The 18,805-nt window shown below is 43.6% G+C and overlaps 1 protein-coding gene across 1 annotated transcript in view; it reads right to left on the reverse strand.

The window, feature by feature from the left end:
- SLC16A2 (solute carrier family 16 member 2) overlaps positions 1–18,805 on the reverse strand; it is a 101,160-nt gene that overhangs the window by 17,409 nt on the left and 64,946 nt on the right. The window contains exon 2 of the mRNA XM_083722350.1: positions 3,109–3,253. Coding sequence (XP_083578476.1) covers positions 3,109–3,253 — 145 coding nt within the window. The remainder of the gene's footprint in view (positions 1–3,108; positions 3,254–18,805) is intronic.

Consider the following 18,805-nt stretch of genomic DNA (forward strand, 5'->3'; position numbering starts at 1 on the left):
CAATAAGTGCTTAGCTCTCTTGCTTGAAGTGAGTGGAGTTGAAAATGAAATCTGAATTTAATACAAGCCAATACAATGAAGTCAACATTTACATAATCTCTTAACAGTGCCTAATTATGGCTGGATTGTATCCAGAGATTTTAAGATACTTTACAATGTTACATAAAAGTGGTATTCCCACCCCCAACCTCAAGTCATAACAACCTGATTTATTTCCATTATTTTCCAGCAGTTTATGGCGTTGTGTTTTTTAAACTTGAGGATTCTGGTCATAGCCTATAATTTGAAGCTTGGCTGGAGGAGTTACAGGTTATAAAGGACAAATGGAATGGAATTCTTGGCCACCCAACGATGCTTCAAAGATAGAGGAAGACTGAATGGTTTCAATTGTGCTGGCCTGTAAATCTGTTGAAAATCTAACCTGCAACTTGCAGCAAGCATGAAAGCCTCAGACATTCTGAAACCCTAAAAATAAACAGAAAAAGAACTCTATGTTTTGGTCGAAACAGCACATTGCTGAGGGGAAAATAAGTATTTTATGGCAAGAATGCATTCTTCGCTAAAAACCCATTTAATATCCTGATGTTTCCTTTTAGTATGCATAGCCAAGCAAAGCTTGCAAGGGCCATTTGTCATTGTGTTCTGGCTTACATAAAAACATGAACCTCCTCTGTTTTTTAATGTTAATGTTGCGTTTAGCAGTTATTAATGACTTTAGTGTGGCAGAAAAAAAAAATCTTCTTTTGAAAGCTGAAGGATGTGGCCATCTGGGCTATAGTTCAGAGAAGATGGTCTATTTCCATGTAGGCAGATGGCTATTATTGGCAATTCAGGTTTTCTCCAGATTGACATTTGCTCTGATTGAGCACTGAAGAGCAGGTTTTCCCTAGGAAAGGAGTGGGGAAGGAGGAAACCACTTGGACCCCTGCTTTCTGGGCAGAGGATAAGTCAAGTGTGGACAATCCCTGAAAGGACCCAAGAGGCTTTCAGAAGATGCTGATCCTGCTTCAGCCAAACTTGTTGTTGGGCCCAAGTCCCTCTAGCATTCAACCGGCACTAAAAGCTTAAACCAGGGTAACCACCGTGATGGTCCTCTCTAAATGTTTTGGACTACCACAGTCAACATCTTCAACCAGCATGGTCAATGGCCAAGGACAATGAGAGTTATAGGCCACGACATCTTAAGAGCAGCACCACAGTGGTTAAAATGCTCTAAAAGGCATGGGAAAAGTTTTATGTCACTAAACATTTGAACATAGGTGGCTGAATGCTTGTAAATTTCAAAGCAAAACAAGGCTGACTGAAAGTTTCTGCATACTCAGAGTACACCCTAGGCATGCAGATTTAATTTTATATAGTAAGAGAATATTACTTGGGGACAAGATTACTGCAATGTGTTTTAAGTGGGGCTTCCCTTGTGCTTCATCTAGAAGCTGCAGTTAGTGCAGAACGCTGCAGCACAACATAAAAGTAAGAAAGGCCACTCTTCACTGCATGAAGAGGGAACTTCTGGGTTCAGACTGAATGTCAATGACAGGAAGTTCTGTTCTTGCTGCTGCCTTTGATTTGGGGGAGATGGGATTCATATGATTTGCCCAACCGCTTCGTTAAAATCCTGGACTCACGTATGAGCTAAGAATGGAATAGCAGAACCAGACCCCGTAGAAGTAATCATCTCCTACATCAATGCAAACTATTGCAACAAACTTTGCTACCTTCCTTTTTGGGACACATAATACTTATATTGAAAATAATGGGGCCACTTTATTTGATGTGCATTGCCTCTCCTTTCTTGTTACCTTATCTCCTATTAGATATACTATTTTATTTACTTCCAGGATTTTATCCTTTCCCCCCTATTTGTTCTACATTTTGAATCTTCTATTGCATTATGTGAAAAACCAATAAAATTAAAGTTAACGGACATGACTGACTAGGTTTATCCATTTCAGTGGGTTTGCTCTGAATAGGACTTCATTGAAACAACCAAAGGGTTTACAGTTAGGCGGGCTATGCAAGCCTAAGAATTGCGTTTATGGCTGAAGGACACTGAGAGTCAGCTGGGGTCGGGTAAATGAGGAGAAGGGGAAGAGAGAACTAGGCTGGCTGAGCCTAATAATACCCTGGGGTTGAGCAGTAGGGTTGTGAAGGGAATGTGTACATGATGAGGTTAAAATATATCCTTTCCTCTTGCATCTTAGTAGCAACAATAAACCCAAATATCAGGCAGACAGCTTGGATCCTGAGCCATTTTGCACTATACCGCACAGCACCAAGGGTGGATGGGGCACAGGAGGAGGTTGGATGAGGTGGAGAAGAGGGGAAAGGTGCCCTTTGCAAGTCTCTAAAATAACTAGAAGGCTCCATGTTTCAGGCTGGCTAGAGCCAGGTACACAGGACAATATCTTCTCCTGGACCCTCAATTTGCACCCCTTCTTAGGCTGAGTTTCCTGAATGTGCAACGTTCTGCAAATGCATGCCCCTCTGATGGTTGCTTGCATGCATGAGATGGACCACCTAAGCTGCTGGATTGGGCCAATGGCTCATCTAGCCCCAACACTGTACTCACAGTGGCTAACCAGATTCTTGTGGGAAACCCACAAGCAGGACCCAAGCACATGGGCACTTTCCTGTCCTGTGGTTCCCAGAAACTGGTATTCAGAAGGATACTGCGTCCAACCATGGAAGGCAGAGCATAACCCTGTTTGGGGAAGTTTTTAATATCTGAAGTTTTATTCTGTTTTTAATGTTCTGTTGAAAGCTGTCCAGAGTGGCGGGGGAAACCGAGCCAGATGGGTGAGGTAGAAATAATAAATTCTTATTATTATAGCCCTCGTGGCTAGTTGCCATTATTCTCCATGAAAATGGACCTCTGCATTGCAAGTGGACCTCTGCAGTTGATCTGAAGTGACAATCAGGAAGAGAAAAACACAGTGCAGGATCTGGGTCCTCCTCCTCCTCCTCCTCCTCCTCCTCCTCCTCCTTCTTCTTCGCTAAAACACCAATTGCCTTGGTTTGGTAACAGAGTATAAGAAGAGCCCTAAAGCACAATTCACACCAGACATTAATGCTGGACAGTGATGCAGGATCAAAGTTCTGAAGACTTACTTGGTGAAGGAGCTGGAGAAGAGCCCTATGAAGGCAATGGCCGCTCCCGAGGCAGCCGTCGTCCTGCAGCCGATCCTGTCGGTGAAGATGCTCACAATAGGAGAGCAGAAGAATATCATCCCCATGCCCAAGGATCCAACCCAGGCTGCAGATGGGAAAAGAGAGATGGGAGGAGAGGAAGGTGAGAATGGCACCTGGTAAAAGCAAGATCCAGTTGGGCATCAATGGCAGTAAAGAAGCCAAGGTGCAGTTAGGTCTTTTTAGATTCCAGACCAGTGATGGGTAACATTTTTTTCCACCCATGGGTCACTTTCCCTTGTGGGCAGCCTTCCCAGAAGTGGGAAAAGCAGGAAAAAGCAGTAAATGCTACCTTTCTGCAGGAGGCTTTCTACACACAAACTCCTCTCTATCCTTCATCCAGACAAGCAAGAGGCATTAGTATCAGGCGGTAGTTCATGTTCTGAGGACTTCAAGACTGGATTATTGCAATGCGCTCCTCATGGGGCTTCCCTTACACTTGGACCTAGAAGCTGCGGCTAGTGCGGAATGCTGCAGCATGATTGCTGACAGGATTGAGACCTTGCCAGCATATAACACCTGTGCTCAGAGACTTGTGCTGGTTGCCAATTTTCTGCCTGGCCAAGTTCAAAACGTTAACTAAAAGTATACAAAGCCCTTCACAACTTGGGACCAGCTTCCCTGAGATGCCTTATCCCATATATGCCCAGTTGACCACTTTGACTCATAAAACTGGCCCTGGTCTAAGTGCCACATATTAACCATTCCGTATTTGTAAGAACTCAATATTTTAATGTGGCAGCACTCATGTTTTAGCTTATCATTGATTTTAATTATTATTTTTTATGTCTTAAATAGCTGTTTTTGACTGCTTTTATGGGAAAAAATATTGTTTTGTTCTTTTCATAAATCGCTTTGAGTTTTTTGAGCTGTTTATTTTTTTTACAATCAAGCTGCAAATAAATTTTATGAAATAAATCAATATTAACAGAGTTAAAGAACACATTTCAGCCATGCAAAAACAATCAAGGTGTGAAGAAGGACCAGTGACAGGTGTGATGTCAGGAGAGTTCCAAAGGCCAATAGATTCAAATGACAAGAAACAAAATTCTTTTTTCCCAAATAATTTTTGGGGAAAACTTTTCCATCATACAATGCAATAAAAAACATATTAATCTAAAAAAAGAAGAAGAAAAAGAGTGAAGAAAACTCAAAGCCCTCTCTGAAAGGTAGATCCTAATCCTTGTCTCACACAGAAGGGGGTGGACCCAACTGGTTAGAGTGTGATGCTGATAACGCCAAGGTTGCAGGTTCGATCCCCGTATTGGACAATTACATATTCCTGCCTTGCAGAGGGTTGGACTCGATGATCCTCAGGGTCCCTTCCAGCTCTACAATTCTATAATTCTATAATCCTATGACCCTCCTAGCTCTCACCTGGGAGCTTCCTTTTCTTCTCCCAGCCTCCCACTCTGGGAGATGTTCCCTTCCCTGCCTCTCGCACAGGGTCCTTCACCAACCAACCATCACCTTCATGTGCATACAATCCTTTCAATGACCCAGAGTAGAGGACACACACACACACACACACACACACACACACACACCAAGGGGAACAAAAGAAAGAGAAGAAAGATAAAGGTAATAAAAGAATGAAAACGGGGGGGGGGGGAGAGAAAACAGAAAAAAGAAAAAGAAAAAGGGCTTCTGATTCTCTGTTTGTCAGATATAGTGGTACCTCGCAAGACGAATGCCTCGCAAGATGAAAAACGCGCAAGACGAAAGGGTTTTTCGTTTTTTGAGTTGCTTCACAAGACGATTTTCCCTAGGGGCTTGCTTCGTTTTCGTCTTGCGAGTTTGTTTCCTTTTTTCTTAAAACTGCTTGAAGAGGTGCAGTTGCGACTGACCGTGCTTCGCAAGACGAAAAACCATGCAAGACGAAAAGACTCGCGGAACGAATTAATTTCATCTTGCGAGGCACCACTGTACATATAAAAAGATTATTCAAAGTATTCCAACCTTCAGACCCAAACATCTCAAGTCCATTCATTTTCCTTTCCGCACAAAATATGGGTTCCTCAATTGTTATTATCAATTTACATCAACATGAATTACCCTCCAGTCCTGCACAAGAACTTTACCTCCAAAAACTTCAACAACCATTCCTCCATGTTGAGAAACAATAAACCCTTCACCTTTATTCACACAAGAGCACCTGTGTGGAAATCCTCACAATTTTATCATCAATTGCCACCAAATTTAACATTTTGCTCTCCCTGTTCTGGCAGTCCTTTATCAATAATATTCTCCAAAAGTTCTATGTTTTCTTTAACCTCATTTTCCATCTCATCTTTCTCTGGTCTATTTTCATTCACTATCTTATCCATCTCAGCTCTGATCTCTTTTAGCTGTTCATGCAATAGCCAACACAATGCCAACAGATGACCCTCAGGATCCTTCTATGATTCTATGAAATTTCCCTTCTCCACCTCTCTGTTGCTGTTTCTTTCTACCAGAACTACTTGCAAAATTCAGTTTTAAAGCCTGCATGTTGCATTTCTTGTTCCCCTTAAAACCTATATTATGCCTCCTGTGTGAGATATTTTCTCCAGGTGTCCAAAGAAACAGGTTTCTACTTTCATCACTTGGCTGATGGGGTGCTACTTTTGGATATGCTGCCTTGCCTAGTAGCTCACCCTCCCCATCATGGTCCCTCTAGGTGCTGCTGCACTACAACTCCCAGGCTGGGGCTGGGACTAACAGGAGGAGGAATCCAAAAACATCTGGAAGGTCACAGGTTGGCAGACGCTGAACTAGATCAACACACCTAACATCTGAAACAAAAAAGTACTATTAAATCAATTGAAAAAGGGGTCTGTCCATGCAGCCTCTGGATGGTCTTGTTGTTCTGTAGTTATGAGTTTCCGTTTGTACTGCATAAATTCAGCAAATGCCTTGGTCTCCCAGTACAGCCAGTCCTCAACACGCCTCAAGATATTCAGAGAACAGCAAGTGCCCAATTAAGAAGGAAGCTAAGATGTCCAGAGTGCTTTCTTCAACCCAACCTTTTCCCAGACACTCAGTACAAAGAAACCTTCCATTGTGAGAGCAGATTATCTTTCAAATTAATTATATTTTCCATCCCCAAACCAATTTAGCCAAAGGCTTTCCTGTAATAAATTGAAAGCTTTAAAAAAGGACAATAATTGAGACACAGCAGGGGGTCCCTGGGATCGACTTCACTCCAACTGGGCTCCTGTTTGGGCTTGGTAAAATACAACCGGAGAAAGAGCAGACGGGAGGCAAACCTTTACTGCAAGTGGCTCTTTTGGATACAAACAGGGCACACAGTGTAATCAAGTACTTCTAATAGGATTACGTGGCTCACTTCCAAAATACTGCAAATAATAGATATATATGAAAAGGTGCAGTTGTGGGGTAGGTGGGGGGTGAGGCTGGAAAAAGCAAGCTGGAGCCGACTTATTAAATTGGATACTTCCAAAAAATGTTCCTGCCTATTGAAACTGCAGCAGTAAAATGTTATATGGTCTCTGTACGGTTTGAAATTCATCCTGTGATGTGGTTGTTAAGGGGGAATTTAGTCCAAGAAACACTGACACAAAAGCTTCTTGAGATATTAAGTTTAATGGACCAGATTCAGAATGCAATTAAGAAGGATTTACACATGAAGAGTTGGACTGAAATTTGGTCACATGGGAGAAGATCCAAAAAAGCATGCACACAAAACCCATTGACCTGGAGTTCAGAAAGTTTTGCTTTCTCCCCCTTCCCTTAAAGGGGGGAAAAGGCTGTAGAAGAGCTGTTCCTAATCTGGTGATCTCCAGATGTTTCAGGCTGGGGCTGATGGAAGTTATAGTATAAAACAACTGTAGGGCACCAGAATGGGGTGGCTGTTCTGGAACAGTAGTCTTCAGCTTCTTCAGACCTTTAACTTTTAACCCAAACAAGCATTTCAGAACCTATTGCTTAATTTTTTACTGTGTATTTGTATGGTGGTAGTGTTGCTGTTAAAATCAGTCTGTGACCGGGTAATGGATCCCAACCCACCTGCTGAAGACCACTATGGCCTCCAATTTGTAGAAGTTGTATTTGCTGGCTGAAACTGATGAAAATTGGGAGGGAAACTCCATTCAACTTTACAATACTGATAGCAGTTTTTACCAAGCCATGTCTTCTGCCCAGATTTGTTGTTCAGTGAGGAATGTGTACTTTGGCAAGGATACTCAGAATAATGCAGAGGAGAAATTATGCTTACTGATAACCATGTTAAATCCGTGTCACACAGGGACTGAAGTTTTTCCATATGATCAGCCATCACAGAAGAAGTCATTTGTTGCTTTGCAAACTGTGATGCTTTGAACAAAGCATGACAAGATTAAGTGTTTGGTCCTTTTAACATGGCACAGTTGGCATTTGGTGAGCTTCTGTGCCAGCTGGTCAGTATAATAATACTATCTAAGAACTGGTACCTGAATTTCCTTTCCCTTCCCTTCCCTCTCTGCCCCTTCCCCCTTGCATGTCATGCTTTTAGACTATAAGCCTGCAGGCAGAACTGTCTTGTTTTACTTGATTGCACATATGTCACTTTGAGAGACTTTTTGGCTGAAGAATGAGGTACTTTCTAATTTAGGGAAAAGACGAGTCAGAGGTGGCATGATGGAAGATTATAAAATTATGCATGGCACGGAGTAAGCAGATATAGAACAGTTTCTCTCTCTCATAATGCTAGAGCTCATGGACAGTCAATGAAGCTGAATGTTGGAAGATCCAGGCTACATAAAAGGAAGTCCTCCTTCAGGCAGTGCATAGCCAAACTACAGAACTCACTCCGACAGGAGGCAATGATGGCCATCAACCTTTAAAAGAGGACTGGGTGCACTCATGAACTATTGATGGCTACTAGCTGGCCCATCCACGAAGCAAGGTGAGGCAACCACCTCAGGCAGCAGTGTCCACATGAGCAGCAGTTCCCGTCAATCTTTCTTCCCTCCTTGTTCCTGAAGTAGATCTTCCCTCACCCCTTCTTCCTTAGTGTGAAGGGGATGCCTGTTTGGAGGCAGAAATGCTTCTGAATACTAGTTGCTGGAAACCATGTGAGGGGAGAGGGCTCTTGTGCCCGGGTTGAGTTTGCAGGCTTCTCATGGGCATCTGGATGGTCACTGTGAGAACAGGATGATGGACTAGATGCGTGGGCCAATGGCCTGATCCAGGAGGCTTCTCTTAAGTCCTTTATTACTGAGATCCAGGATACATAAAAGGAAGTCCTTACCTATAGAATTTCACCATCTCATGTTTATACATGAAACACCTACCTTTTCATTAACAAATTATTCCCACTCTTTCATAATTATATATAGCATTGTAAATTGATTATTATTAGTAGTAGCATCATCATACTTTTCTTTCAGAAAAGTATTCAGGGTGGTATGCATAGTTTCTAGGAGGTCTTTTATCTGGGCATTGACCAGACCCAAACCTCCTTATATTCTGCAAGATTCCTGCAGCAGATGTCTTCAGACCATGCCCATGGGTAAGGTGGGAGGAACCTTTGACTGTCCAGAGGTTACGGAACTACAATTCCCATCAACCCCACCAAACAAGGTCAATGGCCAAGGAAGATGGGAGATGTCATTCAGCAGCATGCAAGGGCCCAAAGTTTCCCCAAACCTGCTGCCCTAGATGAAGGCACAAGCCAGTCTAGTTGCTTGCTGAGATAACTGTATCCAGCAGCTATAGATATTAAGGCTGGATATTTGCAAATGCAGCCCTGTTAAGTGAGACAAACCATCTATACAATGGATAATTAATTTTTTTACTGACCTGTTTTTCCAGGAACAGGAACAAAAAAGGAAAAGGAAGGAATTGTTTTAAGGCAAAACCTCAAATCTCCTTGGGCATTTTTGCTCAACACTGCTACAAAAACACCACTATTAAAAATTGCCCTCTGTGTTTATTGCAACAAGTCTTTTCATTCATCATAAATTGACCTCTAGAGAAATAATGGGAAGGCATCTGTTTCTTGGATTAGTGGTTTCCCCCTAAGGACAGGGAAGGGAGCATGCTCACTGGAGGATCAGCAGGCAAGTGCACGACATCCTGTCGCAGGCCTCATCCATTGTACAAATTTCCCCAACCACTTCCCATCTTGCAATTCCATCAGATGGATACAGAAATAGGATGAAACAACTGTGAGCTGCTTAGGGTAGTACAACTGATGTCAGGGGGGAAGAACTAGAGAAGTGGTTCCCAATGGGAGAGGTTCCACCTTCAGCAGGATTACCTAGAGGGGCACTAAGAGGCAAGGGAGAGGTGGATAAATTAATTAAACTAAATAGTTTTAATCAGATTTTAAATAAATGTGCAATTAATTGTTACTGTTTTGAATTTCATTGGGCTACTATCTTCTTTATGGGGTCAAGCAAATCACTGTTCTGAATAATACAAGGTAGGGGCCACTGGGGATGAGTTTATGGAACTAAGGGGGGAAACATTCCCAAGAAAGTTTGAGAACCACTGACTAGAACAGTTCCCCTGTGCCATCACCAAGCTTCTGGAAGCTTTTCTTCTGAACCGGAGGCAGCCTTCTCTTTAACACCTGCGAAAGGTTTACATTGAAAGCCTTACTTCATTCTTACATTTCAGGACCCGTGTAACTGTTCTAAGGATGTCTCCTGATTAGAAGGAGACAAAACCAGAACAGTGATTCAAGCAGGGTTGCAAGGGGAAGCCTCCTCTGAGTACGTGTAATTCTGTAAGTAATTTGAGAAGATGAGTAGAGCACATGTTTGGCACATGCGTTCAATCATCAGCATTACCAAGTAAGGCTTTGAGTGAGACAGGGTAGCCAATATGGTGTTCTCCAGATGTTTCAGGAGTAGCCCAGTGAAAACAGCTTTTCCCAGAGCCGTGGAATGTTTTGTGTTTGTTTGGGAAAGAAAATTGGGAGACTGAAGATGGAATGCCCTGAGCAGGAGTAACTAGCTAGCTGGAATCCTGAACATTTATTTGCATCCATCTATCTCGAGAGACATCAGAGTGCACCTCTGGAAGTGAAGTCAAACCACTGCATTAGCAGCACCAGTGACCTCCCTGCGGCGCAAGCCTGGGCAGTGTGTGGAGGTCCTGGGCTGCCAAGGCAACAAGAACCCCCTCTCGGCCTCACTGATGTGGCCCAAAGAAAAGCAGAGCAATACATTAGGCACCAATGTGCCTGCAGGAGTTGCCACAAGGGGGCGTACAAGGCCTCCACTCTGGATTTGCGTAGGGTTTACTCCTTAGCCCCTTCTTATCCCAAAAATATCCTGCAAGGCAGAAGAGGTTTAGGACCAGTTTCCCTTTTCCTAGATGAGCTACCATACCTCCTCAGGTTGATGAGTTTCATTTGCCCATCACTTCCCTCTACAGTACGTGCAGAAACCAACTTCTTCAACAGTGGACCCACTATTGGTCTTGTCTGCTCAATCTGCAGGAACCTGTCTTCACATGCAGGGGAAGTCCCTAAATCACTGAGGGTTTGAGATCCATTGGCTACCCTCACCTGGTTTAGCTGGCCAGTTGAAGCTGTTTCCGGGTGTGGCTGCTGTCGCCTGCTGACAGCTTCTAGCAGCCACAGGTGAGAGCTGAGTGCAGGGTGGGGACCCAAGGTGGACAAACTACCCCTGAAGAACCATGATGTGTCCTCCGACAGAGGTATTAATCCTCTCCTAACACCCCATAAAACCCTGTACTGTATACATACAGCTCTGAACAGAAACACTCATCTTAGGAAGGTGAGGACACAGCCATTGTTTTGTTGTGGGTCCCACTTTCTATAGGGGGAATTACTGGTTTCTAAAAACTAATTCTAATTTGTTTAGAAAACAGGTTGGCTACAGAGCATTCACTGGGCTTTTGATTTCAATTTTCATATATAACTTTGTAGGAGGGAGGGAGGGGGCACCCCTGTCACAAGCCAACCAGAGTCCAAGCAGGTCTAGCAAACCACACTCAATGTTCCATTCTTAGGCGTATTACAGCAGATTAAGAAGGAATGTAAAGACCAATAAAAGAGGGTTGTTGTTATTCACTAAAGACTTTTATTACCATCATCAAGCTGTCCACTGGGAGGGGGCAGGAACCAAGAATAGCCAAACTATTTCACAGCATCTCAACAGCACTTTTGCTTATCAAGCATCCTGACTGCCTCTCTGGCCCATGGACTTCAAATGCAAAGAGAGGGAAACATGATGTGCTGAATTTTGATCCTCAGAGGATGCAACACCCCCCCCCCTTTCTATCTCTCACTTGGGGATTTGCCAGGCAAAATAACCTTATGCTAAGCTTTCATCCCAGTCATCTTATCTTATCTAGGCAGGGATCTGCTTAGAGAACAGTGACTGGGTGTTTTCTGGAAGTTCAGCAGATTCTTCACCTGTGGTGCAAGTCTGACTTGGGGCACATGTCTGCCTATACACTCAGTCTTATTTTTAAAAAGGCTGAAAACATTTTTTTTAAAAAAAAAAATAGTCACAATGCTACTCCAGGGAATGGGAGGGGGGGAGACAGCACAGGGCCTAGCCAAGAGGCTTTGCCACAGACAAGGCTGCCCCACAATTTGAGCTGAACCACACTGCAAACTTGTGGAACTGTGTTTGAGAGCTTGCCCTGAGAAAAGGCTAACTTAAGAAAAGCCCAGCTAGATCAGGCCAGTGGTCCATCTAGTCCAGCATCCTGACCAACCAGATGTATGTGAGAAACCTGCAAGCAGGACTCAGGTACAAGAGCATCCTCCCCTCCTGTGGTTTCCAGCAACTAGTACTCAGAAGCATGACTGTGCCAAACTGTGGAGGCAGAGCATAGCCATCCTGGTTAGTGGCCATTGGTAGCCCTATTCTCCATGTAAAGGAGGATTGTGTGCTTGCACCCAAAATTGTGAGTTCGCCCAAACCGGCGTTGCTGCTTTAAAATATTGCGCCCACCTTTTTTGCCCTATGTGCGAGCAACAGGAGCACAGAGATGCTCCTTCCAGCTGCAGAGATTGGCAGGCATAAACTAAGCTTTTCACTGCACTGTTGTGTGCCTATATAAGGCACTGTGCCTATATAAGGGTTGCACTGTGTTGGGTAAGGCACTGTGGTTTGAAGGATGTCAGACTAGACTGGCAAGGGTGATGCGTGTGGTCAGGGAGGACTGGCCCTATACCTTAGGGATCCAGAGGAAGTCCAGAGCTCATTGACTGAACATATGCTTTGAATGCAGAGGGTCCCAGGCTCAGTTACTGGGATCTCCAGATAGGGCTTGGGCACTCCTCTGCCTAGGACCCTGGAGAGCCACTGCCCATCAGTGTAAATACAAAGCTAGGTGGACCAGTGGCCTGATTTAGTATAAGGCTGCTTCCTTTGAATAGGGAAAGGCCACAGCTCCATGGCAGATCAGATGCTTTGCATGCAGAAAGTTCCAAGTCTGAACCCCTCCTCAAGGTCTCCCCGGTCCTAGTTCAACACTAGTAATCCAGGTGTAGGGAAGCTATGGCCCTCCATGGAAGACAACGTCCACCATTCTAGAACTCTAAGCACCGCATCACTCGGGCTCTTTAGCCTTAGTGATGGTGGACTCCAAGCTGTCCTCCATCCTGTGGCTATGTCCCTTGGTACATTGGGAATTCACATTTCCAAAGCATATCTTGAGGACGCTCAGTTCAGTCGCCCACACATAAATTCAACATCCCATCACCAGGGGTGTGCAAAAAGCACCTTTTCCTATGCCCCAGAGGTTGCTCTTGCAAATGCCAAGCATTTTGATAGGTTGCTTCTGGAAGAAAGAATTGCCCTTTCCTCCTTCACTGCAGCCTGCCAAGTCAGGCAGTTTTCTTGGCGAGAGTTTTCTGGCGAGTTGCAAATGTGTGAGGTCAACAATCCCTGAATTTCATTTCCACCATCCCAAGAGACAAATCTGTCTGAAACCATGTTTTCCTAAGAGAGCTCAAATTAGGTATGAAGCTGACCTGAATTATGGTTTCTGGCTGACCAAGTTAAAATCTGGTCGTTGTGGAGATAAGTTTGAGGCTTGGAGAGACATGGCAGGCCCACACAGGGTACGAGCTTTTGAGCCACTGGAATTGCAGAGCGACAGATCAAAGCTGCCACACACATCGAGGGTTTGGCTAACATGACTTTCATTCTCAGCACAGGGAATATGTCAATGCAGATTATTGTGTATGGAACAACATCACCTGGATACAATAGCTTAGGGTGAACAATACAGTTGCATTTCTCAGACTTTGTTTTTCAGAGGTTTTTTGTATTTAAATGCAGCAAAAAGCAACAACCGAGGAGTTCAGTTGCACTTTATAAACTATAATAAATTAATAATAATAATAAAATTTATTTATATCCCACCCTCCCCAGCCGAAGCCAGGCTCAGGGCAGCTAACAACAATAATATAATACAACATTCTAAAATCATTTCATTATAAAATTAATTCAAATCAAATATATATTCTAAGGCTGTAATCCAATTCCATTTACCTGGGAATAAACCCAGTGCTTTCAGTAGGACTTACTTCTGAGTCAACATGGTCCAGATTGCAGCCTACTACATTTATTGTGGCACAAACTTTCCAAATTAGAACCCAGCATCCGATGAAGAGGATCCCACTCCACAAAAAGCTTATGATGTAATAAATTTGTTAGTCTTTGAGGTGTTGTAAGACTCTATGTTGACTTTTGCTGCGGTGGACTAATGCAACTGTCCTTCTGGATATCAGTTTTGCATCTCCCTTGTAGTCAGACCTTCAGTTGATTAAATATTTTGCTTTGCACACCTAGGTAGTCTTTGTTCTTACTATGTATATAGAAAGAGCTGCCTGTTCTATGCTCATCCCTTTGAACTATGTCTTCCTGACAGATGTCTCTGCCAATATTCCTGGAGACTCTGCAGTTGCGTAAGTAAGATTTCAATGGATCATCTCCTGTCCCTGCTCTTAAAAAAAAAGGGGAAAGAAATTTCCAAACACTTTGCTGGTGGTTGGTTCTACCTAGCACAGAACTGCAACATCTTTCCTTTAATTGAGGAAGGATTGCTATGTTCCTTCTATGGATAGCCAATTATTAGTTGGCCGACTCACCATTCCCATGACCATAACTCATCTGAGGAACAGAACTTTGCTTTTGAACATGGGGTAGGTACAGTCTATGGCAGCCTTCCCCAGTCTGGTCCCTTGAGAAGTTTTGGGACACAGTTGATCAGCAAGCATGGTCAACGGTCAGGGTTGATAGGCATTAGGTTGGGGAACACTGGTCTATGGATTGTTTGAAGCCTAGGGCATGGCCCACTTGAATTCCAATTGATTTGAAACCATTGAAATTAACTGGATTTTTAATTTCAGATGACTTGCGCTTTGCTTTTGGCCAATGGTCCATCCTTAAGGAAGGTACTCCCATGGGCACTGAAGCCACAGCCTTGGTGTTAATAGGAAAGAACCCCTACCCACTGAACCACTGGGCCCACTGAGACTGATTGATCTGTCTTGCCCCTATCCCCAACAGTTATGTGGAATAACTATTTGGGGAGGTGAGTTTTGACATCGCTGAGTTCCAGCCAACCAGTGCTTTGCCCAGCACAGAACTGGTGGCCCCTGAGTTCAATCCAGGGAAGAACATGGTACATCTGCACAACCTGGGGCAAGTGAATTTCCAGAGTGGTCTCACTTTACTAATTACGTACATACCCCACTAAATAATCAAATCCTGCATTTACGGTAATTATCTTGCTGCCTGTAATTGCTCTGTAACTCTTTTAGAAAATACCAAAAGAGAGGGAAATGAATGAAATACTACATGGTAGGAAACTGGGAGGACTACGTAGTTGTTTTGGTTCTTTGGCAAGATCTTAAGGGATGCTTCCAACATCTCCCAGGACAAGGAAGTAACAGGAAGACCGTATTAGCAACAAGCTTTGAACAGCATGTTAGAAATTCTGTTAGATGAGTTTGCTTAATGGCTTCAAACAGATCCAGCCAATGATAAAAAGTTAGTTGAGTAAAGTAAACTTGGCTAATGTCACAAAGGCACCAGCGCTTCCCTGAAGCTGGGGGGGGGGGGGGATGTTCACACCATCTTGAAGATTCAGGACAGAGAAAGAAAGTATGTATTTCACAGAAGATGTGGTTAGACTATGGCATGGGTAAGCAAACTAAGGCCCAGGGGCCAGATCCAGCTCAATCGCCTTCTAAATCCGGCCTGCGGATGGTCCGGGAATCAGCATGTTTTTACAGAGTAGAATGTGTCCTTTTATTTTAAATGCATCACTGCATTTCAAAATGCATCTGTGGGGCATAGGAATTCATTCTTTTTTCTTTCTTTCCCCCCCAAAAAATATAGTCTGGCCTCACACAAGGTGTGAGGGACAGTGGACCGGCCTCCTGCTGAAAAAGTTTGCTGACTCCTGGACTATGGAATTTGCTCCCTCCCCCAGTGTAGCGGAACAAAACACATGTGATTGGTAGTGAAGTAACCAGAAGAGAGGAGAGGGCTGTTATGCCTGAGTTCTGTTTGCAGATTTCCCGCAGGCATCTGACTGGCCATTGTCAGAACAGGATGCTGAACCAGATGGGCTTCATCTAAGAGGCACTTCTTATGTTCTTATTTGCACCTATGGCATAAAGTAAAGGTAAAGGTAAAGGCCCCCTGGATGGTTAAATCCAATCAAAGGCGACTATGGGGTTGTGGCACTCATCTCACTACAGGCTGAGGGAGCTGTTGTTTTCCCACAGACAGCTTTCCGGGTCATGTGGCCAGCATGATTAAACTGCTTCTGGCGCAATGGAAAACCGTGACAGAAGCTAGAGCGCATGAAAATGCTGTTACCTTCCTGCTGCAGCAATAAGTATTTATCTACTTGCACTGGTATGCTTTCGAATTGCTAGATTGGCAGGAGATGGGACAGAGCAATGGGAGTTCACCACCATCATGCAAATTCGAACCACCAACCTTCCAATCAGCAAGCCCAAGAGGCTCAGTGGTTTAGACCACAGTGCCACCCGCGTACCTCTAATATATAGGCCTATTTGATTGTTTGCAACAGGAACCTGAGAACAAGTGACCTGGACAGAACTATACGTGCTCCTCAAGGATCATCCATTCATTTTATTTCTACCCCACTTTTCCCTCCGAAAGGAAGTGCAAAAGAGCCCACACCATCCAAAATAAAAAACAACAGCAACAACATGAAATATTAACTGGCAGTTCAGTTAATAATCACTACAAATCCATAAAATGATGTATCATTAAACAAGCCACTGTTGTGTAGTGCTTAGAGTGCCAGATTAGGGCTCGGAAGATCAGAGATAAAATCCTCCCACTTAGCCATGAAACTCACTGGGTAGATGACCTTGGGACACCCACTGTCTCTCGACCTAATCTACACCACAAGGTGAATGAGAAGATAAAATGCCAAGGGGAGAACATGATGTCACTGAGAGGTCCTTGGCGGAAAGGTGGGATAGAAATGCAATAATAAATACAACAAATAAAAGGGGATAATAAATTAACACCAAATATACCTCAGCTGAATATATCCTAGAATCAGCAGAAACCAATTGGAAAATAATCCTGTGATGGTTTGACATGTTCTATGTGTGGTTCATACAATGCTACATAAGTGTGCATATGCATATGAGAAAGATAACACTTCTTCCTGAAATGGTGCCCCTCATGTGCTAAACCCCTGCCTCCTGAGCCACCGATGAGACCAGTCCTGTTAAATCAATGGAATTAATTCTTTAAGGAAAAATTTGACAGATCTAAGGATGTTTGAGGAACTCAGTTTCTGTGAATTCCTATGCTAACTCACCTCCTGAACTATGGTGTGGTTTGGAACACAATTATCCTCTGGGTTTCACACCTCTGGGTGTTGTGATACGATTCTTTGCTCAAAATAAAAACCACAATATGTTTTAAAATGTGTATTTCAGTATAAAATCCATCTAGAGATGCATACCTTGAGATAAAACACATATATTGTGATAAAATATGTATTTAAATACTCTTTTCAGCTGAATAAATCCCCATCCCCTGATTAATATGGGAAAAGGACAGAACAGAGTTATAAATGAATGCCTGCAAAACTGATAACAGAGCAGAAACATAGCCAGATCTGTTTGTGCCCATCACACAGTTGATAACTTAATGTCTTTAAAAGAATATTTCTACATTCAAGGTCCATCAAGCTGGATCCACAGCACATACTCTTCTTAGAACAGCAGTCCTTGCCAAAATTGGACAGGGCTCCAAGTCAAATGGGCACCTAATAATTAACTTTACAGATTGCCCTACTATTGCAAAACAGCTTGAGTCAGCAACATCCTCTGAGGACTCCAGCTTCTTCCAAGTTCTAGACTTGAAAAAGCAGTGATCTGAATGGACTTCCTTGTCTTTAGGATATGATTAACTGGCTATCACTGTACAAACTTTGCTGAGCTGGACGTGGGTCTATTGGACATGGGTACAGTCAACAGTTACCATTCACTAAAGTTCAAGGTTTCTGCTCTCTGATCCTAGGACCTTAACAGAGGGGTTCACTACTGAAGTAGGAGTTCAACATGGAGCAGACTGGCACCAACAGCTGGTCTGATGGTCTGAACCTACTCCAAAACGGGTCTCTAAAAGGTGGTTCTGGACTGGCACTTTGCAGCCTCACACTTACCCATCAGTAGTCAAACCAGATTTTTCAGTCTTTTAAACTTAAAAAATAGGGTTCTGAAGTGTTAATTAACCAGCTCCTCTTGTTCAAGGGAAAACTGTCTGTAACTTTTCAAAATAAACAAATGACAGACTTTCAGAACCATCTGAGCCCATGCAGTGATAGAAAGAAGGTGAAATTTCTTGGAATATTTATCTAACAACACCTCCCGTTGATTTCAACACAAGGTATTATTTATTAAAAGAGGATTGGAGATAGTAACTAATCCAAGGATCCCAGCGACCTTCACAACTGATATGGGATTTGAACACAGATCTCCCTAGCGTTGACTCCACTACATCACACTGCTTCTTCTTGGTAAACATGCTTAGCTGCATTACAAGCTTATCATTACAATGCCAGAGTTGGCAGTATGTTGTAGGATCAGTCTCAGCTTACGCAGTCAGCCGATGTGCCCTCCTGGCATATTCAATCTAGCAGAAGAGGTTGCCTGTTTGGGTTCAGAGCATGGTTAATGCTTCACAGCATGAGGGTCTGGTCCAGGCTGCCTTGAAAGAGGAGGTGGCGTCACCACCCCTAAATGGAACACCTATTGGAACAACTATTGACCAGTCACAAATACCTGCCTCTTGGGGAAGATGGTGGAGAGAGTTGTGGCGGGGCAGCTGCAAGGATTCTTGGGAGACATGAGTATATTTACATCCATTCCAATCTGGGGTCAGACCTGGCCACAGGACTGAGTCTGCCTTGGTCTGCCTGATGGATGAGCTTTTTGGGGAGCAGGACATGGGGAGTGTGACCTTGCTCCTGCTTCTTGATCACCCTGAGCATTCTGATACCATTAACCATAGTATCTTCCTGGATCAACTCAGTGGAATGGGAACTGCAGGTATTACAGTGGCTCCAGTCCTACTTATAGGATGGAGTCCAGAGAGAAGGACTGGCAGAGTACTATTTGGCTTCCTGACACTATTTTGTC

Source organism: Podarcis gaigeae (assembly GCF_964106915.1).
Source record: "Podarcis gaigeae genome assembly, chromosome: Z".
In the NCBI taxonomy this organism is placed as follows: Eukaryota; Metazoa; Chordata; class Lepidosauria; order Squamata; family Lacertidae; genus Podarcis; species Podarcis gaigeae.